Source organism: Mytilus galloprovincialis, chromosome 2, assembly GCF_965363235.1.
Source record: "Mytilus galloprovincialis chromosome 2, xbMytGall1.hap1.1, whole genome shotgun sequence".
Lineage (NCBI taxonomy): Eukaryota > Metazoa > Mollusca > Bivalvia > Mytilida > Mytilidae > Mytilus > Mytilus galloprovincialis.
The window spans coordinates 108,246,649-108,272,900 of record NC_134839.1 but is presented as its reverse complement, the minus strand read 5'-3'; the positions used below and the strand labels follow the sequence as shown (position 1 = coordinate 108,272,900).

At 32.1% G+C, this 26,252-nt stretch overlaps 1 protein-coding gene across 1 annotated transcript; it reads left to right on the top strand.

Annotated features, from left to right (window-relative positions):
• Nucleotides 1–10,073: 10,073 nt before the first annotated feature.
• On the top strand, nt 10,074–16,344 carry LOC143065319 (uncharacterized). Its single transcript, XM_076238826.1, has 7 exons — nt 10,074–10,159; nt 11,541–11,770; nt 12,669–12,771; nt 13,077–13,136; nt 14,398–14,559; nt 15,364–15,448; nt 15,911–16,344. The coding sequence occupies exons 2-7, from the start codon at nt 11,616–11,618 to the stop codon at nt 16,153–16,155; spliced, it is 810 nt and encodes a 269-aa protein (XP_076094941.1). The 5' UTR covers nt 10,074–10,159; nt 11,541–11,615; the 3' UTR covers nt 16,156–16,344.
• Nucleotides 16,345–26,252: the final 9,908 nt, after the last annotated feature.

Here is a 26,252-nt window from a genome sequence, read left to right as displayed (position 1 = left end):
CTATTTCAGTTATCACGGTTCGTTCGTTCTTCATTCAGTTATCACGGTTTGTTCTTTCCTATTTCAGTTATCACGGTTCGTTCGTTCTTCATTCAGTTATCACGGTTTGTTCGTTCTTAATTCAGTTATCACGGTTCGTTCGTTCTTCATTCAGTTATCACGGTTCGTTTGGTCTTCATTCAGTTATCACGGTTTGTTTGATCTTCGTCCAGTTATCACGGTTCGTTCGTTCTTTATTCAGTTATCACTGTTGTTCACCAATCGGTCACCATTTTGTTGTCACATTTTACACGTTCTTCTTTCAGTAATCATGATGTGTTCGTTCAACATTCGTTTGCAACGGTTTGTTCGTTCTTCATTCAGTTATGACGATTGTTTGTTCACCACTCGATTATCACGATTTGTTGCTAACCATTCAGTTATTAGTAATTACGGTTTGTTCTGTCTTCATTCAGTTATCACGTTTATGGTTCGTGCTTTATTTAGTTATTACGTTTGTTCGTGCTTTATTCAGTTATTACGTTTGTGTGTGCTTCATTCAGTTGTAACAAATTCCTGATACGCTCGGCTGTCGTAGTTTGGTTCAGTATAGATATATTTGAAAACTATACTTAAAAGACTGTCACTTTCCTTAGTTGTTAAGTTGTGTAGAAGTTAAAATGAAGCACAATATTGACGTGATATTTAATTAGAAAAAAAGAATAACATGGCGACACTTTGTCTACAGGTTAAAATTTTCCTTGTTAAAATGTTTAACACTTGTCAAAACATAAAAATGAGAAAATATTTTGTTTGTAATATTTGTAATTCCAGTAGTTGTAAATATTCTTCTGAGCGATGGTAAAAATTAACTCCATGTCATCAATAAAATCAAGTATGCAGTTTGTTCAGTCTTGTGAAAACGACTAAGTGTAGAAAGGAGTTAATTACAATCAGTAATAATGATAATTTAGTATTGTATGCCGACTTTGAGAGAGAAATAAAGGTCTTGCAAACGGCATGATGACAGCATTATTTTTGGAGAATATGAGAAAAATTGAAGCTAACATTGCATGTTAACGACTACTCGTTGATTTATCATACAATATATCACTACAATTTGGTAGATACTAGCACTTCTAATCATTTTACAAGATAACCCCCTTAAAACATACGGTTAACGAGTGTGCCTATCTTTATAATTCATTTATTGCTCAAATTTGATATTAAAATAAATTTTGAAAACGATACATTTTCTCACGGGTTATTAGCGCTATGATTGTGTTTGCATAGTGGTATTACCCCTGACTGATTATTTGCTATCAAATTTGAAAGCTTTTTCTGAAAACATATCACTGATAAGGAAATGCTTCTTGATAAAATGAGATGTTTATGTCAAAAAACTAAAATAGCAAAATCATATCTGATTTATTCAATATCCATGGGAAAAATCATGGTCAATGTAGTAATCGTGGGAAATTCATCCGATAGATGTCACTTTTGAGGACCGAACCACTTATATAAATACGTTTAGTATTTTCATACATATTATTAATTATCAAATACTCTACGAAATTTCAAATGAAATATAGTAAGCGAAATGGATAAGCAATTTTGCTTGTTTAGGGACAAGCGTTTTACAGAACAAGACGTGCGTTTAGGAAATAATTATTCGAATAAAAAAGATAAAGGATAAAAGTTATTCCAACAATAAAAACAAAAAACTCATATATCGTTCTGCTTTCAACAATACACAAGCACAACATGTCAACCTCTTTACTGTTCCGAGTAAAAATGAACCATTTAAGATAGACTAATGAGTATAAACCTACTAGTGTTATAATCAATATTAGGATGTATTATCACTTTATATATATATATATATATATATATATATATATTTATATATTTTTGATTTCCAAAGCCAAAAAAGATGTTTAAAACATATATATCTAGTATTGTTGATAATAACAGAAATATAAGCAGTATAACTTCAAACTCATTAAAAATTATCTTAGCCATTTAAACATTAAAACATTATTTTTAAAATAGCAAAACTACAATTGATATTATTTTTATCATTTACAGTTGTTTTCCGTTCATTGGTTGAGTAAATTTAACGTTTGATTTTGTAACGTTTTAAATTATAATTTTAAATTATGGAACTCTACCTTTTTGAATTTATCATGAAATTCAGTATTTTTATCAATACATTTTAACCCTTTCGACTATTTATCAAAACGACTGGGTAAGTAACACCTGTCTATAAAGGACCACGATGTTAGAATATAATTGTGATGAAAGAAGACAACCTGTGTTCGAACTTACTACCCATCTATAAAGAATAGCTCTGGTATCATTCACGATCATTTGAAAACATATAAAAAATAATCGCAACTATTCAACTTTCCCCAACCCCCTTTGAATACTTTCCGACAACTTAATAGTCTGAGGAATCTGCTGATAAGGACTGACGTACCTTTATTCATAAAATGCTAACAGACAAAAATAAATATCTTTTCGAGAAGTCTTTCAATTTTATCAAATATTGATGATGTCCTGTAACATAATTAGCCACATTTCAATGAGTTTTTGTATCTCATTCTCTGAATCGATTTATGACTTTTGAACAGCGGTATACTACTGTTGCCTTCATATATACTAGTGAACTTAATTGAGATAATTGATACTGCCAAAACTCGAAGGTCTACTTATATATTAATATTTTTGCTAGATATTAACACTATTGAATGATTTCAAACTATAATCTATGACAAACATGATTGTTTTAGCTTTCCAATTGTCTATTTCCCATTTCATAGCAGTAACTTAAACTGATGGTCTCAATCAATTTTGTTCAGTTATTCCATGCTCATATTATGCGGTCGTTTTTTTCAGAAGTGTATTCTCTTAAGAAAGAAAAAATGCTCCAGGAAGGAAAACGACTGAAATCGACCCGACGTAATGTTTACGGTTACTAACTCATTACACATTTACAACAAATATAAGTGTTTTCTTCGTCTTGGATCTTTTAATTACAAGGGGTACAATCAAAATCACGTGATGGATATACACACACCGGAAGTAACAGTCGAGCAGACCGCTTGAAAGGTAAGTAGTCGTATTTACTTGTTTATATCAATAAAATTTAATAAATAACGTAGTGCACCGAATGTAGGATACTATCTAGTTTTGAAATACACAATTATCCTTGCTGGAAAGCGTGCAGTTAATGCTAACACTTCGACACAGTTCCAAAATTTCACCGTCGAAGTGTTTGCAATAACTGCACGCTTTCTAGCAAAAACAATTGTGTATTTTAAAACTACATACTATCCGACATTCGGTGTGCCAACTTATTAATCAAAATTTAATTGATATAAACAAGAAAATGCAACTACTAACCTTTCAAGCGGCGAGTTCGACTGTAACTTCCGGTGTGTGTATATCCATCACGTGATTTTGATTGTACCCCTTGAATTATACAGGAACAATCGTCTGATCTGTTAATTTATCGATTGTTTCATATTTTTGATTGTGACAAATTGAGTAAGCATTTGTAGGCTGGGGAAGTTAGCGCACCCGATCTAAATAATGGCAACAGTAGTATACCGCTGTTCGAAAGTCATAAATGGATTGTGAGAAAACAAATCCCGGTTACAAACTAAAACCGAGGTAAACACATCAACTATAAGAGGAAAACAACGAAACAACAGAAACACTAAAGTGCAACAAAACGTTTTGTAGTTTCCGCAGTTTATTCTTATAACCTTGATTTAAATCTTCATTATGGATTTCTGAGGTTTGAACTTCGGTTAACTACGGTACTATTTCCCAAAATTTAAACGAGTTTTCTTTCTATAACGACGTTCGTGTGGTTGCAAACGCTATACAATCTCATTCAAGATATCAGGCTTATAATTTAATAATAACGTGTTATACTATTCATTTATTTGTTTTTATGAATATTACTTTTACTGTTTAGTTTGTTTTTGTTGATGCAAAATTGACGTGGCTCGGTACTTGTACATCCCGTCATTATGTGATTGTTCTATGATAATTCTCGTATTTTTGCTAATGTGCTTTGTCTATATATTTTGTTGTTTCTTTGACACATATGACGTGGCTCTGTACTTATACGTCCTATCACTTTGGTATTGTACTATGGTAAATTTGGGTATTCTTGTCTTTAGTTTTGCTAATATGCTTGGTCTATTTGTTTTTGTTTTTATAGTGATTAAGATTATAACTCAATGTTGACTGCTGTACACCTATTTTTGACATTTATACCTATTAATTTCTGTTTGTTTTGTTCACACATTGAAAACCGCTTACCAAAGTGGGACGTCCGTTTGGCTGTGCAGGATATATTAAGTTTGCAGCCACGTCCGGTCAGAATTGGGACGTTAATTCCGATGCCTCGTGTAATGAGATTGCCACGCTCTTTGCACTTTAAGAACCCTCGCAACAACTCTTTGAGGGGTCCGTAGATGGCCTGTTGCAAGGAAAAATCTCTGTCCCAATCCAATATACCCTCATTTTGAGTTGGCCTTCCAAATTTCCCCGACCAACATTCCGGATAGCATCTATTACAAAACATACCTATTGTATTTATTGTCAACTTGTTCTCGTCCTGAACATGGATACAATATTTGCCACTGGACGTTAAGCAACCAACAAGCAATCGATCTTTATAAATGAATGTCTTCTGTGTTCCGATTTCTTTGGGCAATCCTTTTACGTGCCGTCATTAAGAACGCTCAGAAACATTTGATCTATCACAGGACATTTTAGCTAACTACAAGATATGAGTTTTGTTCCATGGTACGGTAAATTGTAGTTAACGATACGATGTTTATATATGAACGACTGATGAACGACTTCAAACTAGAATCTTGGAAAAATGTGACAATTTCAACATATAAATAGTCAACGTCCCATTTGTTAGCAGTAATATACCATCGGACCTATTGTGCTTTGATGTCTCATTAAATACCGTCAGCTCGTGCATGTTGACTGACACTGTTAACAGGGCTTTGCTGACAAAAAATGTTAAGATCGATGAAGAACGACTGAAAGCGATACAACATCAGTTTTACGGTCACCATCACGAATTAGTTGACCGATAAAATGTGTTTGCGTACCAACTCACAATCAACGTGTTTCCGCGCTATAATATGTTTTGATACAAGAATGGTTGTCTGATCTGTAAGTTTACCAACTGGGTCATACTTCCGACTTTTGAACAGCGGTTAACTACTGTTGCCGTTATACTTTCGAATTCGATATTTTTACTTAGTATGAATTCACATGGCGAGTGAAAAATGGAAAACAACACGTTTAATAATTTATTGCGTCCGAGGCGCTTTTCTAGATTTACATTCATCAGGAACGCTCAAAGCCAAACATTTGAAATCCGAAGATGTATAAGTACCGAAAATCGTTGAAGGGCTATATGCCAAAATTACCTAAAATAAATAGCCACATTCATCTAAAGCCAACTTTGCCTGAGGGAGGTGAAACCTTAGTTTTATAATAATTTCAAAATTTATAAACGGACAATTTTAGTAAAGTTTGTTAAATCATGTCAGTACTGAAGCACTGACTACTGAGCTGATGATACCCTCGGGGACTGATAGTCCACCAGCAGAGGTATCGACCAGTGATGTGAAAAATGGAAAACAGCACGTTCAATAATTTATTGTGTCCGAAGCGCTTTTCTGGATTTATCTTCATCAGAAACGCTCAAAGCCAAACATTTGAAATCCGAAGATGTATAAGTACCGAAAATCGTTGAAGAGCTATATGCCAAAAATACCTAAAATAAATAGCCAAATTCATCTAAAGCCAACTTTGCCTGAGGGAGTTGAAACCTAAGTTTCATAATAATTTCAAAATTTATAATGAAACATGCATGCGATTCCCTCAGTTTTGTTTATTAGCTTAATATGCGTTTCCTAATGTATTTACGAAATTCGAATATTGGTTAACTTAAACTTATTATAACCTGATTTGCAATTGTGATTACATAGACATTAATATAAGATAGTTCGTTATACTTCGATTGAGCAAATGTGACACCATTTCGTTGGTCACAATGTTAATGCATTTATCTGACACAATCAACTTTATTATATGATGAACTGTCTAGTTGTATAGAGAGTCACCACGTAGATAGACAGGAGCTAGATGTTAAATGCTGATATAAGTTGTAATTAACAAGTATACTGATTAATCACTATAGACAAATTATGAAAATTATCATATATATTTATCTTTTCAGATATCTGTGTCTGCTATTAATATTTCTGTTTACAAGGTCACCTTACTTAAATATATACCCACAAGTTCATACAGGTCGTATAGAAACAAACAAATCCAGCATAGATAATAAGTCTTAAAAGTTTACTGTTACTGTGAACCCAAATGTTCTACGATATTGCATAATCTGGAGGCAATCGGCTATTTTATTTACGCAGCACAAATGTCAGATAAAACATATACATAGATACAACAACGTTTGCGAGCTTAGTATAAAAATTCGCTAGTTTCATATTTGACCTTTAGAAATTAAGATTGATTTTTTTTTCAAATTGAATGTCATAGAAACATTTGACATGACGTTTTTTGTATTGCCCGTTTGTGCAGCTTTTCCCGCTGTTATCTTCATCAGGAACGCCCAAAGCCAAACATTTGAAATCCGAACCGAAAATCGTTGAAGAGTTGAAAATCGTTGAACAGCGGCATATTACTGTTGCCTTTATTTATCACCACCGGACCGGAATCTCTGCTGGTGGACAATCTGTCCCCGAGGAAGCTACCCCCGCTTTGGCGGCCACCAGGTTTATAACTTTATTGCTTTCTTATTTTAAGAAAGCAAAAAATAACAATTCATTACTGTGAATCTCATTTAACTACTAATATACCGACAGGTAAAAATAAGATATATTTTTATTATCCTTGATGATCACACCCAGATGTGTTGTTACGTTTAAAGGTTGAAAATAAATAAACAATTTCATTTCACACTTTCAATAATTATGAAGAATTAAGAGTCAGGTGTTTAAGATTTAGTGACCTACAGCGGTGTGTATAAGCTTACGGAAATCCATTCATGTAATTATGTTCTTTTGTTTATTGATACTAGCATTAAAGAATTATAATAGTCAATGCATTGGTGATGACGGCTGAACATTTCCTCGTGTCTCGTGTTAGTTCTTGTGTTATGTGGTGCGTCCTGCTATGTCAAAAAAATTATGAAAATAAAATAAACTCTATGTGGAAACGTCATAAGGCAATTATAGCGTGATTTTCGAACAATAATTTTTGATTTGGTTTATAAAACAGTAAAACATTAAAACGCGTCACAACAGACGGATAGTTTGTTCCCTGTGGTTAATATTCCTTTCGAAAACAACTCATTCAGTGGTCAAGAGCTCACCATACACGTGAGAGGTTTAGACCTATAAAAATCAGGTTCAATCCACCATTTTCTACATTTGAAAATGTCTGTATCAAGTCAGGAATATAACCTTGTTGATAATATTCCGTATCAACTTAAAAATTATACATGATAGTAATGAAATATAGTTTCTAGGTACTGACGTTGGTAATCATCGACTTAACGTGTTATAGTGTTCTTTTATTTGTCTTTGTAAATTATTAGCTTTTACTTTCTAGTCCATTTTTTGTAATATCCTATTTGTGTGGTATTGTACTTATGCACCCTGCGAATGTGATGTTGTGCTGTGGTCAATATTTGTATTCTAAACTTTCATTTTGCTTGTGTGCTTTTAAACTCCAAATATTTACGTTTTTTTCTGTAAGTTGTTTTAGTTTATATTTTGACAACTATTTAGAAACTGCGTACCACCTGTATGCTGATTTTCGTGAACAATAAATAAATGGGCATTCACTCGTCTTGTACACTAGATAGCAAACCAAATGAGGTGACTTCAATTTTTCATTTCCATATTTTCTTTTTATGTACAAACATTACTACAGCACTTGCATATTGTGTAGTTTCCTCCCAGTAGACATGGTGAGTTTCCTATCAATAATTTCTTGCTTAACAGTTGTGAATTGTTACTTAAAGGCAAAAAACAAAGATTTTTTACTTGCGAATGTCTTATGCACGTCATCACTAATTGGATGACAATTGTTGTAGCGAAATTCCTTTTTTCACGACTTATTATGTTAACATCCACATATCATTTCCCAAGGACAACACTTTCTGTGTAATTGTTTGCGGCGGACCAGCTTTATTCTCTGGAGGGCACTTGTATTTCTGGTTGATGGAGAAATTTTTGTTCCTCAATGTGTCTTTCTTTCACATTTTTCACTTTCTTATAATTTGTTATGGTATTGTCCGTTCTTGCTGTTGAATTATGATTTTGATTTGCCATATGTCATTTGCTTTTTACATCACACTTCATTATTGACATCAACAGTGAATGTATTATTCACCAATTTTACAATAATTCTGACACTACAAACTATTGCTGCCGAAATATTTTTTGGGAGAAAGTACAATATCTACATTTTACAGTCTCCTTTCTTTTTTTTTTTTTTAAATATAAGCAAGAGTGTAATTTAATAAACATTAATTCACCATAAAGCCATAAACAATAGGAAAAAAAAAGTCGTAAAAATAGTTGAGGTTACTAATTTTTTAATTAATAACATTTGATGGTTCTTGTGATTCATTAAACAGGTTGTAGCATAAAGTTTTGTATACTGTTATTTTGCTTGAATAATTGTATTCCTTTTTTTCACAGTACATATTTTGCCACATTTTGTTGTTGTTTGTCTTATTGTATAACTCTAGTAACATTGGTTCATCGCAAATGTTTTGGAGTACAGTAAAAAAACCGGTGCAACTGGCAAATGCTTAGGGGTTGGCAGGGTCTAGTATATGAATTAAATGATTTTTCTGCACCATGCAGAACATTAATAAATCTGTTTTATTGATGCAAACACAGCCAAATTTTGCCTAAAGATTATGTTAAACTCTTATAAAAGTTTGAAGTAAATTGTTAAAAGCGTTGTTATGTGCACGTCTGCCGCTTGTTTTTCTAATACGGATATCTTTTATTTTATGAATAAGTCCGTAAAAATCCAGTCCACCAAATATTAATTATAAAAGAAGAAAAAAAAACCACTGAATTGTGAAATTGCAGATTTGTGAAAAATGCAAAACAAATACTTTATTTACTATCACAGAATCTATGATCAGTGGGTCGCCTACCTTATACAAAAAAAGTTTCGTCTTGTTTTATAATACAACTCCATTAGAAAATATCAAGACCTTATTGATTAATATTCCGTATTAACTTCACAAATAATACGTTATGGTATTGAATTATAGATTCTAGGTACTGACGTTGTAATGTTTATCATCTTAATTTAGTGTTAAAGTTCCCTTTTTTGTACTTGTGTATTTTCATCATCATTGTTTTTAATTAAACGTATGCCGTGTACCGGTACTTATCTAGCCATTGTGTTATTATGCTAATAATCAAATTGAGTTTTTGTCTTTTATTTTGCTTATGTACTTTGTCTATATATTTATGCCATTAAGTGTTTCTTTGTTGAAACAGTCATTTTCTTTAATAGTGATTTTATTAAAAGTTGACTGTTGTACCCATATTTTTACGTTTCTTCCTATTAACTATAATGTTTTGCTCACCCACTGCTGTCAATATAATAGAACTTTAAGCGATTCTCACAAAGTGGGAGGTTAAGCTAGCTATAAAACCAGATTTAATTCACCATTTTCACATAAGAAAATGTCTTTTGTTTGAGCTTTTGATTTTGCCATTTAATAAAAGTCTTTCCGTTTCGGTTTTTCCTTGGAGTTGGTTTTTTATTTTTTACTTTTTACTGGTAGCTAAATTTTCATCACATTTTATTCGCATCATTGGTTTTGCTTTGTAGAAAATAAAGGTTAGAAGGGATTTATTGGTCAACTAAACCATGAGAGAAAACCTCATGAACAAAAAAAGACGAATTGAAAAAAAAACAACATAAAAATTAAATAACGCCAACATAATCAAGTGGATAAAGAAAGATAACTCTAAGTTAAAAGGTAATGTATACAACTATCGTATTACAAATAAATCAAAACAATAAACATCGACACGCGTTTGTTTGAAGGAGTCAAGAGTCAAGAGGTGTAAATGTAAGTTCCTATTTATTTATTTTTTAATATAAGGTTTTTGTGTTCACCTAAAGGCTAAAGGTGTTTGATGTTGGGTTGATCTTAGTATCGCATGTTTTAAAAACAGTCCTGGTCCTGATGTATTGGTGTCTACATTTCTATTTTTGGCATGTTATGTTACCCTTCTTTTATAGATTACTAGCCAAATTATTTATTTAAGGAATGACTGTAATATTTTTTCTGTCTATGAAGAAATAACATAAACAATTTGGTGCACACTGAATAACGCACGTAGCGGGTAATTTAACAGTGTGCACCACATTTTTTATATTATTTCGAATAGACAGAAAAAATATTACAGTCATTTCTTATAATTAAATTCTAAATTCCGTTTTAAACCGTAGAAAACCATGAAAAAACGTTGATGACGTCACGGTCACATGGCTAAATTATGTCTATGGGCTGATAACAAAGTAACGTCAGCCAATCAGAAGACACGTTACATCCAAAATTAAAAATTATTTTTGATTGTTTTCATAAACGTTTTTGTTGTAGTTCAGTGTTGTTCTGTTCTCTATTCTTACAATTGATGTGTTACCCTCGGTTATAATTGTGACCCCGGGACTCATTTCATGAACATTCAACAGCGGTATATACTACTGTTGCCTTTATAGCACAACCTTGGTCATTTTCCATTATCCATGGAAAAATAAAATATGCTTTATGGATTCACACTAACTACAATCTCATTAAAATCCGATGTTCTGATACGCTACCCTCCACTGGATTTTAATGAGATTGCACTAACTATATTCAAATGCATTGTAATATTACGAACATGCGCATGGAGTACATATACTTGCCTCCCCGTGCCGAGGAACAAAAACACATCTTTTTCCATAGCACGTTTATTTCAAAAAGACGGATAAGATAACATCACATGACAAATATAAATCGTCATCATACAAAGGGACACAACTCTCACGACTTAACTACAAAACACATACGACCATACAATACATATACATAACAGTCAAGCTGTTCATTAGCCTTGCAAAAGTTTTTGAAGGTTGGTCTTTGATTTAGACAAGTATTGATACACAATGCGTCACACACTCTGGAGTAATGGCTTAATTAAGTTTATGCCGTTTCTTCATTTAGTACCCGTTTTAGAAAGTGTATTTATATATCATTTTAACTGCCATAGCTTCGAATCTGTTCAGTTGCCCATTGCGTGAGGCGCAAGAGTAAACCTTATTATTTAATAAATATATCAGATATATTTGCCGTAATGAATTTCTATTCTTTCTTATTTATAAAAGAATTTGAACAAAAATCTCTAACGCCATTAATGCATAAGTATCTAAATCATAAAGACAACCGGTATTACTTTTATCTACAGGAATTAAACAGAATAAAAAACATACTAGTAACAAATGATTTATACCATACAAGAACCGAAATATCATTATAAACAATGTTTGTCGACATTATCATTAAATTTGGCGGAAGTGCAGTAACCGTGAAAGACAAGTTGGAAACCCTGAAAGATGACGAACTGACAAATGCATGCTGTATTGTCAGGAACTTTCTACAACATAACAAACGAATAGTTATTGTACATGGGGCTGGGTATGTATTTTGTCTGATGTAAGATTGCTTATAAACCAATAAAAGCCTGTATTCTTAATCTACATAAATGATAATATTAACGGTACCAATTGTATTGCACTAGATGTGCAATTTGATAATAAGAGTCCCTTCAGTGATGTTCATGTTCAAAATATCTGATAATCAAAAACTTATTAAAAAATAATTGCAGAGCAGGAACAAAAATTATAACCAATGCCGTCAAGGAACTACAGCTTTACATGATGCAATTATATTCCTTAATTTTGAAAAATGTACAGAGAATTTTAATAACACAATATCCGTATGTTCATGCCAGTATCAAAGTACTGGACACTTAGCTGGTGATACCCTCGGGGATACATAAAATTGAAAATGGAAATGGGGAATGTGCCAAAGAGACAACAACCCGACCATAGAGCAGACAATAGCAGAAGGTCACCAACAGGTCTTCAATGCAACAAGAAATTCTCGCACCCGGAGGCGTCCTTCAGATGGCCCCTAAACAAATATATACTGGTTCAGTGATAATGAACACCATACTAAACTCCAAATTGTACACAAGAAACTAAAAGTTAAAATAATACATGACTAACAAAGGCCAGAGGCTCCTGACTTGGGGCAGGCGCAAAAATACGGCGGGGTTAAACTTGTTTGTGAGATCTCAACCCTAAAGTCCACACGCAGAAATGTCAACCCACTGATAGTAAATACAGTTAAGTATATTATAAGCTGGAAATCAATGTTTTGGTAGTGTTGTGATTTTATTATTTATAAACTGCTAATAGTAAATCAGTTACAGAAAATTAACAATTAATGAACAACAGTTTTGTTTCTATAGAATATAATTTTTGTAAGCTATATCGATAATTTTATGCAAACAGGAAACGATTTATTGTAGGTCGTTCGGTCACCATCAGGCCAAACAGTTCAACGTAAATGCAGGTTTTACAAGTGAAGACACTAAACTCGGATTTTGTATGACTAGAGTGTCTGTAACAAAGGTATGGGAAATACTTCTTTTTGAATCCCTCATATTTGTATTTTTAACATAGAATTGCCATTACGCTAGCTTAATTAGATTGTATTCGTTATATAGAAATATCTAGAAAAGATTGAGGCGTCAGGTGCTAAAGGATATTGTGTTTGTCAAATGAGTTATAATTAAAAGAGGAACAACATTATTTTTTCAAATTGTTATCATTGAACTTATTTTTTCAGAAAATAATCATTTTAAAATTCTTAAATTTATTTATTGTTTTTAATGTATTGTATATGGACAATATTTTTTTCTTTATTTCTATTTCAGCTAAATAATATAATAGTTAACCGTCTGTGTCAACATGGAGTAAACGCTGTTGGTATACCGGTAAGTAACTGTTGATAAATGTCTCAACTGCTGTGTTGTTGTCATGACAAATGGTGGAGATATCTAGTCAGATGTTGGTGTTGATGAAAGAAGTACAATTCAAACATATGACAACTGTGTAGTATTTTGGTATCTACTCTCTGTTTTTTTAGCAATAACATATTCTACAAAGAATATACTTCAAGAAAAGATTAAAATATTTTTGTAACATTTTTTTTTTTAGAGAAACTCACCTTTATGTATATGACCACAGCTATACTATTCAAATACTCGAAGCTAAATACTTTTTATCAAACTTTTTCACTTGATGTTTTATTATGGAGCTCAGGTACTGATGACAACTTAACTTCGAAAACTTCATATATTTGTTTGCCTTCGATATTCACTCGGTTTCAAAGTGTTGGCATTTTTCTCCATTGCCAATGGTTAAATGTGACTTTTGACAGTATCATTGACCTAACGATTAGCAAATATAAATGTGTTAATTTCGTAACATATTGCAGAAAAAGCCAACTAAATGGTCAAATTTTTCGTATCACTTATACTACATTCCGTTCATTATGCTATGAGAAATAGATAACAGGCCACAATAATAATGGTAACTTTCAGAATATTACCATATTTAACTCATTTTTAATGTTATAAAGCTTCAATCCTTGTTTAAAAAGTAAAATAACAAACAAAACAAAAACTCCAATGAATATTCACAACGGAATGTCCTTTATCAAATGGCAAAATCAAAACTAAACCATACCAAACGAATGGAAAACAATTGTCATATTCATGACTTGGTATAGGATAGCTAGCTAAACTTCTCACTTGTACGAGTCGCATATAATTCCATTACATTGACAACAACGTGTGCGCCAAACAAACAGACATAATACTGTAGATTCATTCATTTTCGTGGATTGGGAAAATATTGCATTTTCGTGGATATTTCATTTCGTGGTTTTGCCAAATTTTGCATAAAATAATATATCATTCGTGTTTCGATGACCATTTTATCTCGTGGTTCATTTTTACCCACGAAATTAACGAAAATATATATCCTAGGAATGAAAATGAATCCACAGTAGGAAATACAAAATGGTGGTTTGGCAGTCAAAATTGTGTTAATATAATCTTAATAATTATAAAAATAAACAACTATTTAAACAAAGTATAACAAAATGACATATAGAAGAGTAGATAAGCAAAACTGAAAGACAAGAATGCAAAAAACTCCATAGCACATTAATGTTTGTTGTTTTTCCTTTAGGCTTTTGGATGTTGGAAAACCGACAACAGAAAAGTAATCCAACATAACATCGAAATTGTCAACGATGTTTTGGCGAATGGGTTTGTACCTGTGTTGCACGGTGACTGTGTGTTTGATACGACGTCAGGATGTATTATCTTGAGTGGGGATACCATCATTAAGGTAAACATGTGTATGACGTATCCATTGGTACCAATTATTAATGTATTAATTAACGAATCATTGATTTTAATAAATCTAATTTATTTTCTGTTTGATTAGGATTTCTTAGTCAATACAATAAAATATCAAATGACAGGTGACTAAAGTAGCTTAGGACACTGGCCATCATCTCTATTAACAAATGAGATTCGTATTATTTATAATACATTCATATGTATCATTCAGATCATCATTAATTTCTTCCGATGCTATGTATCAAGGTGTCAAATCATTGAACATGAGGTAGGAAAATTGGAAAAACTTGTAACGTGTGTTAACGGGGATCTACAGATATGTATATATTTTAAATGCAAGAGCAGATTGATTAAAACTAGTCAAGATATCATAGTTTAAAAATTAAAACTTTTTAAAGGCTATTTATAGATCTTAGTCCATCAACAACGATTTCAATAAAAAAAAAGGTGTAGATAAAAGAATTGTATTATAATTCGTACTCCGGAATTCAAGTTCTCTTGTATAAGATATAACAAACTTAACCTTGTATCAGTCACTATTGAATTAAGAACCGATGAAATCATTCTCAATGATGTAACTATCAACCATCAATACTAAAGACAATGATTTAAACAACTGTTTAGGGGGGAAATGACTAAAGAGAAAGAAAGTACAAAGTTTTTGACATTGTTGCAAAATAACAGACGGTGATTGAACCAAGTCTTTGATATTTTATAACGTGAAAATATTCATCCAATAGGGAACACATCATTTTATAAATATATTATGATTTCACATGATTTATTTCAGACGATATCAAAGCAAAATGATGTCAGAAACGTTATATTCTTCACTGATGTCGATGGTATTTACGACAAATCACCACAAAACAAAGGTATTCAGCAATTTCTTATAACAATGTCTTTGAAAAAATGATTTAATATTGTGTTTGTAGTGCTCTGTATCTGAACTAAGTAGACCGTTGTAAAATAACTTCGTTTTTAAAATTCTTATAAAAAGTTTTGTCATTTGCATTCATACAACATCTCCTAGTGTTTATATTAAGTCAACGTCAGTTTCTATTTTGATTAAGCTGTGATGAAGGATTCGTTGAAATCATTGACGAATAAAGGCAACAGTAATATACCGCTGTTCGAAATTCATAAATCGATTGAGAAAAACAAATCCGGGTTACAAACTTAAACTAAGGAGAAATTCTAGCAATTCTTCAATATACACTCATTACATCATAGCAAACATATCTTTATTGACACGACTTTACATTTGATATTTTGACATGATTTTGACATGATAATTTACGAGTGGCAAAATATGATTTATTGAAAATTTTTTGTAGATGCAAAACTGATTTCTGATATTGCAGTAGAAGAGAATAGAAGCATCTCTGAAGATATATCAACAAAGCGTTCGAATATTGATGTGACAGGTGGTATGGAACTAAAAATAGAAACAGCGAAAGACATTGTGATTGATTCCCAAGGTAGAAGTACAGTGTTTGTTTGTAATGTTTTATCAGATCCTTCTACCATTTTCAATACAGATTCAGTATTTAATGGAACTATTATAAGATTTAAAAAATAACAGAAGTAGTGTTGTCTAAATTCACTTCAGCCTACAGACGATTAGATTGCACCATGAGAGGTATATCCTGTGAAGAAATACATAACATTCCAACATTCTGGACCATGAACATGCGCTCCCTTAAATACTTGAAACATCTATCGAGTAACCATGCACATATTGTAATAAAAGTAGTACTTCTAATGGTAATTCTGTCGCTGTGTCGATACCTCTACTTGTGGATTGTTAGTCTCCAAGGATATCACCAACCCAGTTGACAGTTGTTCGGTAGTGGCATGACAATACGAACATTGTGTTCTTAAATTTGCTTTTACAAAATTTTTAAAATTATCTTAAATTAAGGAATACATATATCTCCCTCATGCACAGCTCTGATTCCGTACCTGGCTCGAAATAACTAACCTTTTCGGTTTATTATCTCTTATTTCTTTTTAAAATAAATTTGGATTTTCATATATCGGTATTCATTAGATATAGACGATGAAGTTAGCTTTTCAATCGTAAGTTCTCCAAATATCAGCAACAAAAAATCCTTTAAACCATCTTCAGGCTAATAAATATTTTTATTTATACGTTAACCTAGTGCATGTTCACATGAGACGGACCTCACAAACATGGTTATGAATAAACTCATCATAGATACCAGGACTAAATTTAGTATATACGTCAGACGCGCGTTTCGTCTACAAAAGACTCATCAGTGACTTTCGAATCCCAAAAAGTTCAAAAGGCCAAATAAAGTACGAAGTTGAAGAGCATTGAGAACCAAAATTCCTAAAAGTTTTGCCAAAAACAGCTAAGGTGATGTATGCCTGAGGTAGAAAGCCTTAGTAATTCAAAAAATTCAAAAATTTGATACGATCTATCTGTGTCTGGTCAATAGGAATTTGTTTTTAGGAGTTTTAGATCAGAAAAGTCTTCTTTCAGTAAATTTACTGGTGGTTTCCAATTCACGATTGTACGATTGATTGATTCCTGGTTTCTCAATGTCTTATGGCAAATATTTCATGTATGTTCAGGAGGAAAGCAAATGACCAATAGATATGTCTTGTAAAAGAAGCAGTCCTGAATTAAGGTCGGGTAATTTAGACTGCCAATTGAAATGAGCGTATATTGAGAATGAACAGAAATTTAAAATTTAAAAAACGGGTCAGTTACGAACCCCCCAGAGATGTTGCAAGTGTTTTAAACGTAGATAGCTTTTTTTTTAATTTTGTATAAAGAAATACAATTTAGCTCTTGGTCTTCGTGTGGCTATTATTACCAGTTATCCTATTATGTAAGTTCTCTGGAGGTGTCGATGGGGGTATTCCGTTGAGACATACTCCAGCGTTGACTTTGTGGTGTGTTCATATATTTGTCTATATATTATTTTTATCTGTCATCATTGTTTGAATTTGTCCCTTTCACACTTGCCTTTCCCTTTCCTAATTTTGTAGGATGATTTGGTCTATTTGCATTGTGTTTGGAAAGTTACAGATTGAATTTAAATTTTGTTCCAGTCTGATGGTTTTGTGCAGAGGTATGGTGCTTTGGCTTAAAAAAATCACCACAATAAATGGATTTACGTACTTTTTTTAGCATCCTTGAAGATATTGATTTGATAATTGGTATATAACCATGTCAAGTTATAGATCAAGACTGATATTTTTTTAGGTCAGATAATTTTGTGCATAGTCTTCTTGGACTTGTTTTTTCCTTCTTGGAATGCAGTTTGAAAATCAATCATCTTGTGGACTAATTAATTTGGATGTTTTGCACATCCAATCATTTGGACAACAGGAAAATAAAGGCAACAGTAGTATACCGCTGTTCAAAACTCATAAATCTATGGACAAAAAACAAAATCGGAGTAACAAACTAAAACTGAGGGAAACGCATTAAATATTAGAGGAGAACAATGACACAACATTAAAATGTAACACACACAACAACGGACTAAGCATTAGACAACATCCGATGAGAATAACCAATATAACATCAAAACCAAATACATGAATTTGGGATAGAAAAGTACCGTGACACGTCTTATAGTAATGTGAATTCACACTCAAAAATAGGAGAAAACAAACGACACAACGTAAAAATGTTACACACACAGAAACGAACTATGATATAACAATGGCCATTTTCCAAACTTGGTACAGGACATTTTTAAAGAAAAAAATGGTGGGTTGAACCTGGTTTTGTGGCATGCTAAACCTCGCACTTTGATGACATTGTTAAATATAACAATAAAATGACAACATAATAATACAGGACTACAATACAAATAAATAGCAGAACGTATTAGGCATAGAAACACATGAATAATAGATAACAAAAGGCATCAGGTTTAAAATTCATTACGTCAAAAACGCGCCTCGTCCAAACAAGACTTACCAGTGACACCCAGATATAAAAGTTCGAAAGTAAAAAAAAAGGGGGGGGACAAAGTTGTACAGCTCTGAGGATCAAAAGTTGAAAAAGGTTGTGGCAAATACGGCTAGGGTTTTTTGCTTGTGATAAGAACATCCTTATTATATAGAACAATTTATGCTATTGCAAATAGTAAATTTTATCAAATGAATATAAAAGATTTACATGATAAAACTGACGTTAACTAATTACAGAAAACAAAACCATAATACATAATACATTGAAGACCAACACAGAAAATAGACACACCCGACTCAGTGACAAACCAGGCCTGAACGCAAAAAGTCATAACCATGACGTCACATACGAAGTATTGAAAAGGTACAATATTACGTCATGCAGACATTTGAATTTCTGAAACAGCACAAATATGACGTCATATTTGAAAAATTATTTCTAAAAAATAAGATAAAAATAGGATTGAATTAAGATTATAATAGAACTAAATACTGATATTACATTTAAACACAATGCACATTGCAACACTAATCAATAGCAATTAACTATATTATATATATGTCCGGTTTGTTTTGAATCTAACTTCAAACATAAAAATCGTACAGATTACGTTGAACAAAATCAAAACTAATAAATGAAGGCGATGATTAATTTTCTTTACCATAACACATGAATTTAATAAAAAAGACTTCAACCAATTTGACAAAATCCGATGAAAATTACAAATAAATACATGAATTTGGGATAGATAAGTACCGTAACACGTCTTATAGTAATGCGAATTCACACTCAGCAAAACAGTCACAATCGGGAATAAGTCACGTTCGGTAATTAAAAGATTAGACGACGTAATGACAAACCACAATCTACCATGTGGTAAAAATGTCCTTAGCTAGTTTGGTCAAAGACACATTATATGGATCAACAAATTCGTGATGGTGTCCATAAAATTTACGGAGTGTCAAGTTTAATCTGTCCTCCTCATAACTTTGTTGAAGCAGTTTCTGTGTAAGGAGCACACTTCTGTATATGAAGTCCGTATAGTGTGAACATGCACGAGAATAACGTATCAATTGTGATATGTAAACACCATACGAAGGGGCAGAGGGTATGTTACTGCTGAGAAATGGGAAATTGATAATTGGGAAGTTGAAATCGTCCCGTTTATCATAGATTTCCGTGTGGAGTCGTCCATCTGCGTCAATATTGAGGAACATGTATAGCAAGGTTTAACATTACCATCACTGCTTGTGTAAAATAACTATATTTTTTGTCACGTATTTTTTCACATATTATAAGTTAAATCCTAAATATATTCGGCATATGAGACCTTTCCAAGGTCTTTATGTCCGACATACAGAGTATATCTGACCTTAATTTCATTTTCATTTTCATTGATCAGAGATCAAGTTAAAGTTTTCTGATGAGTGTTTTCTATAATACGAATAAGCAGTAAGTCAACTTGTTGGATTCATCTGACCCTGATCTCATTGTCATGATTGATATGTCATTTTTAAGTTTTTGTGGTTAGGTATGTTTCTCAGATTCTATATAAGCAATTTTATTTTCAGTATAAAAGGTGTACACATTTGTCATGCAGGTTTAATTTAACATTGACCTCATTTTCATGGTTGTGATTTGTCGATGTGGCAGGGTTCATCTGGACTTCATTTTCAATGTTCTTTGATCAATGTGCAGTTTGTATTGGTCATTCTGATTCTCAGATACTGTAAGTAACTATATTTGATATGTGAAATTAATTCATAGTGTACACGTATCTGTCAGTGTTCATCTACCCTTAAACTTATTTGATGGATTATTTATGTCAAGATAAGTTGTAGTAATAAAATGTGTCTCGCTTAATGTTATTTGCAATAGCTATTTAACTATATTCGTTGTATGATGAAAACATTCTTGTAGCCGGATTCATTTGACCATGACTTGATTTTCATGGTCAACGCTACGATTATTTTGTTTATTAGATTATATATGCAAATGGTTGGTTATATTTTGTGTATGGGATGATTGTACTGTGTACATGTCCGTTTTGTTTATGTTTATTATACTTTGACTTCATTTACATGGATCTTTGTTAATGTTACGTTTAGAGATACTTTTGGTAAAACCTTTATTTTAAAGACAATAACAAATGAGGTAAACGAACATTTCATCGTGTACATTTGTCTATATATATATCATGTATACTCATCAACGCATATATGGCGAGAGTTTGTATTCTCTGTGTTAAAGGTTCTATTGTGAGACAAAGAACAGCAACAAAAGCGCTGTACCTTTGTTTATAGTGTTTTTTCCTCTGCATTTATATATTTTGTGCAATGCATGGATACTCCATATCATTTCTTTTCTTTTATACATGTATTTGTTTTAAGGTTCATGTGAACCCTTTGGCTAAAATGGCCGTATTTTTACCTCAAAATTACAGACAAACCTGCGCATCTGTAAAAAAAATTAAGGCATAGCGTGCCCTAGATAAATAAATTTCAAATATGTTTCATGCTTTAGAAAAATAAAAACTTGCCAGGATTTTGCAGTTCACTTTTTTTCATTCCTCCAGAAGGTGCCAAAATAAACTAAGTTGTGAAACAGGTTTGAGAACTTTCCTACAGGTAATAATTGAAATGAGCTGTTTTGATTGACATGGACAATAGATGAACAATAGATACCTGACAATAATTGGTGATTTAAACTGTGTACTTGAGTGGACCATTTCAAGGGAAACTCAGCTGTTTTTTAATTTTATCATCTTCTTCAGGGACGAACAAAAGTGCACAGCATTTTTCAATCGATAGTGTCCAACATATTTTTAATTATGTTCTAATTCATAACTTCAAGCGAAGATTTACAAAATAAACTCAACACCTTTGTATGGGATCAGCTCGCCTGACAGTGTGCAGCAAAGCTTTAATTTTATTAAAGACAAATGCAATGTAAAAAATGTTCATCAGTGTTACTGTCTGCCTAGGCCGCTGCAGGTAACAAACACAAAAAACCAATCTACAAAAATAAAAACAAATTTCATTATGTACGCAAATACATATTAGGAATCAAATAAAGATTCTGTTCTTACACACATTATTCACATTAATAAAAAATAACACAAATAAAATACATTAAGTCGGGTGGGAGGTTGCAAAACTTTACTGCATCAAAAGCGAACCTCGAATGACAATATCTTTAATTTACAAAACCGCCAAAAGTATAGCACGAAATATTTGAAATGACCTTTTTCAAATATTAAGGTCATTTCTAACTCGACTAATGAAAAACATTTAACCTATTATATACTTTCAAACACGTGTAAATTTATAAACAAATACACGTGGTAATGTTTACATACCGGTGTACATAACTTTAATAAATATATTGAGTAGGATGAGCTATAAGTATAATTTTTAATTAATACAACTTTTTCATCGTCCGTTTTTAATATAGAAAAAAATATCTCGGTTATTTTAGTCGCGACTACAAAAGATCACAATTTAATATAATTTTCAGGACAAAAAATGAAATATAACCGACTAAACACAGTTTAATTTTAAATTGTTAAATTATCAAAGTAAGTGGTATTCTGGACATTTATGTTTAATTTCATCAATCACTCATATCCGTTTAGTTAACTCTCATAATCACTCATTATATAGTAATAACCTATTTCACAAATAGACAAATTATGTAAAATTGTTGTCAAGGACAGATTTAACAACATCAAAATAGGTCTTTAATACTAGAATTATAAAAATAAATTAAAAAAAAATAAACAAGTAATGACATTTCTTACATGGGAGTGTGCCAAAGAATAGATGTACTAATAATGTAGGGAACGGTCATGATAGCACCGACCGTATTGTACAAAATGCAATATAAATTAATATGCTTTGCTTTAGTTGTGTAAAAGAAATTATTTGGAGAAAAAAATCTATTAAAAAAATAGGGAGATGCAAAGATTTAAACTTTCCTTATTAAGGAGGCTCGAGGGTATAAAAATTTCAGAAAAAAATTAAACATTTGTTTTTCATTACAAATTTTATTTATTACCTTTTGTAGTTGTTACTTCAGTGGCGGATCCAGAAATTTTCATAAGTGGGGGCCCACTGAGTGACCTAAGAGGGGGCCCGCTCCAGTCACGCTTCAGTGATTCCCTATATAAGCAACCAAATTTTTTCCCAAAAAGGGGGGGCCCGGGCTCCCTGGGACCCCCCCCTAAATCCGCCTCTGTACTTTATCATATGGTACAAAAAACATTCAAAACAATTAATTCGTGTTGGCCCAAGATGACTTTTAAAATGTAAACATCATTGAAAAAGTTCCAAAATATCTCCCTTTGGTGGAAAAATGCTATTTTTTGGCTTTAAAATTGAAATATCTCTTTTAACTCATCGGTGACCTATATTTTTTAATATAATTTCGATATATGCTGTACTTAAACTAAATTATTGTAAAATTTGAGCGATTTCTGTAATAAATTTCTTTTTTTATTTCGATATTACCTTTATTTCTCCTATTAGTTCAACAGAAAAAAAACTCTTTTACAAAGATGTATGCTTCTTTCGAAGGCAGATTGTGAGCGAAAATGAACGGTGACCACATTTTTTTATTTTATTGTTCTATTAACTATAAGATAAAGTTCATTTATAGAAAAATATAGAGAAATCCTATATAAATGATTTAGACCCGCGAACCCCCTTAAAAGACCTGATTGAAGAATTGCTAATTCTGACAGTTTAATAACATAAACAATGAAAACAGGATAGAAAACGCTAGTCCTTGACCAATCTTGAAATAATAACAAATGCTGGTGCTGCAGGAATACCGCTAAATGAAAGGATGGACCATTAGAAAATTAAAGTCATCTCTTTTATCTGAAAGTTTTATTCTCAATCTGATTTCGTCTGCACAGATCTGAAAACACATTGTTCTACTTTCTGGTCTTGTAATTATGAAGGATAAACAGATAGCAGCATGGAACTATTTGATGCTTTATAAGGGATTTTCGTATTCACGGTTTTTGTGACTCTTGATCAAAATCTCATTACAATTTAAATTAAAAGAGCCATAATCAGATTCATAAATATGTTTTACTAGTAGAAGTTAATTTCAGGATATGTAATTTCTGCGTTAAGAGTTTTGACAGTGTGCATTATTACAACAAAACAGTTGGATCCAGAAAGGCCTTTCTAATGGAAAGAGGAATGGACTAATGCCAGATCCTTGCTGGTGACGCACTGTTTATAGCTACTAGAAGATTTAGTCGGTTGTTTTGTTAATAAAGCTTCTTTAGTCGAGTAATGCCTTTCGTCGTTGTCGTTATCTAGAGTTGTAACACAGTATATGATGTATATAGCTAAGTAGATAGTATATCTTTCAGATCAGCTGTTTATATATATAAGTCGAAAGATTTGCATAAAGGCACTAATATAAGATGGTATAATAGGAAGATGTTTTTATTAAATCGTGTTGACAAATAATTCGACTTAACAAATAGCTTTCGTCAGTGTCAATTATTTTAACAATACTGATTGTATGAGTAAAAAAGCTTTTTTAATTGAGTAGGTTTTGGTCTACTGATTTAATCCCAAATCTTGAACATTATAATACAAACAAAACTCGATACTCGTGACTGTGTTTATTGACATTCCAAAGTGAATAAATATTAAAACGGTTAGCAATTCTTATTGATGCCGTTTGGATGATGTATGATTTAGCTTTCCAGAACCTGTTGCTCGGCAACACTCCAGTGAATGTTCTATTATCTTGTGGTAAAAGTCACCAAGTTTGTGACCCGATTGTCTTAAATGCTGAAACTGGGAGAAGAGGCTTCTTAAAGATATCACTCATATGGCCATTGAGGCGTTAGTGGAAAGGTTGCTTTAACTCACGAACATATTTGTGGACACAAACCCAACATTATAGAATGTAAATACATTTATACTTATGCAGGTAACATTGCAAAATGTCCTTTAGTTATTTTCGGTTGCCTTACTGTGAAAATTTGATGGGTGATGCACCTGTAGGCAGAATTTGCAGTATTTTTCCTCACACGAACAATATCCTCCAGTAGTACTTCTATTATCAGACAATAATGGTAAGTGGAGATAAATCAAACATGTTTACGTAGATCCGTTTAATATAGGCTGAAAGACCTTTATAAAGTGTGCTTCTCTTGCCAGTCTTTTATATTTATTAGATTCGTTCATTTTTTTAGAACGGATATACGGTATTTTTCTACTACTGCCATTTTTAAATGTTCGCTCACATCTTGCATTCGTGTGGTGTGATCTCGTATATGTTGTCTGTGAACACGGACTCTTTGGCATATTGAATTACCAGTCTGTCCTTACCCTTCATTGCAAGTGCTGCATACAATACAGTAAATTATGTTATCATTTTGCAATTGATGTCTGTATTTGGAACAATTGTTTTGTCTTTTAGTAATGTTATTTGCGGCCCGGACAGGGCTTGTTCCGTGTTCGAAGGATCGTATGAATGAAAATTCAGGTATTGGTAAGTGTTTGTCTTCCTATAATATATACCTGTGGTTAAGGTTGTTTCATTCTTTAATATTAAAATATCCAGAAATGGTAACATATGTTCACCTGATTCGATGGTAAACTTAATACATGGATTTAATGTGTTTATCAGATAATAAAACTTCGGGTAAATTTGGACTTTTGTTGAAAATAATAAAACAGTCGTCAAAGCATCGCTTCCATTCCGATTTAATGTACATTGTATCAAATTTAATTTTAACTTGTTGATACATTTTATCCTGTACAAATCCCATCACGAGAAGTGTGCATGTTGGCGCAACTTTTGTTACCATAGCTGTACCGGAGATCTGCAGATAATATTTTCCATCAATTAAGAAGGTGTTATTATTTAGTATGGTTTTTCATCCTTGCAACAAAAAACTATTCGAAAATCTTTGGTCTTTTTTTACTTCGGCTAGTAAATGGTTTAAAAATCAAATTTATCGCAAATAAAACTAGGTAAATATTGGCATAACGGTTTCAAAATTAATTCAAAGAAATGGCTCAATCCATGAGTTGGACAATGCTGTCAAGTAACAATCGGCCAAAATTCTAAATCTCTTGATGCTTTTATTTCGATATATGCGCAATGTTGTTAATGTTTATTTTTGTGGATCTTAGGTAATCCATAAAAATTGGTTGTCTTTACCTCAAATGTAGTAAGGTAGGTTACTTCTTTATCAGTAGTACAATGCGGAAATTTTGAAAAAAACGTTTGTTCATATATTGAGTTCTCGATAATATTGTTTATCATTGAGCTGTCGGTAATGTATTCTGCCCATTATTACTATTGCACCATTCTTATCAGCTTTCGGGTATTGGTAGGTGTCTGTCTTTTTATTATATATATCTGTGGTTATGGTTCCATTCTTTAGTATTAAAATATCCAGAAATGGCAACCTATGTTCGCTTGATTCGATGGTAAACTTAATCCATGGATTTAATGTGTTTATCAGATTATAATCCTTATCTAAATTGAGACTTTTTGTTGAAAATGATGAAACAATCTCTTCTATTCCGATTTAATATACAATTTAAAAGATGTTTTAAAGTCAATTTCAACTTGTTGATACATTTTATCCTCTAGAAATCCCATCACGAGAGTTGCGTTTGTTGGAGTAACTTTTGTTCCCTTAGCTGTACCAGAAATCTGCAGATAATATTTTCTACCAA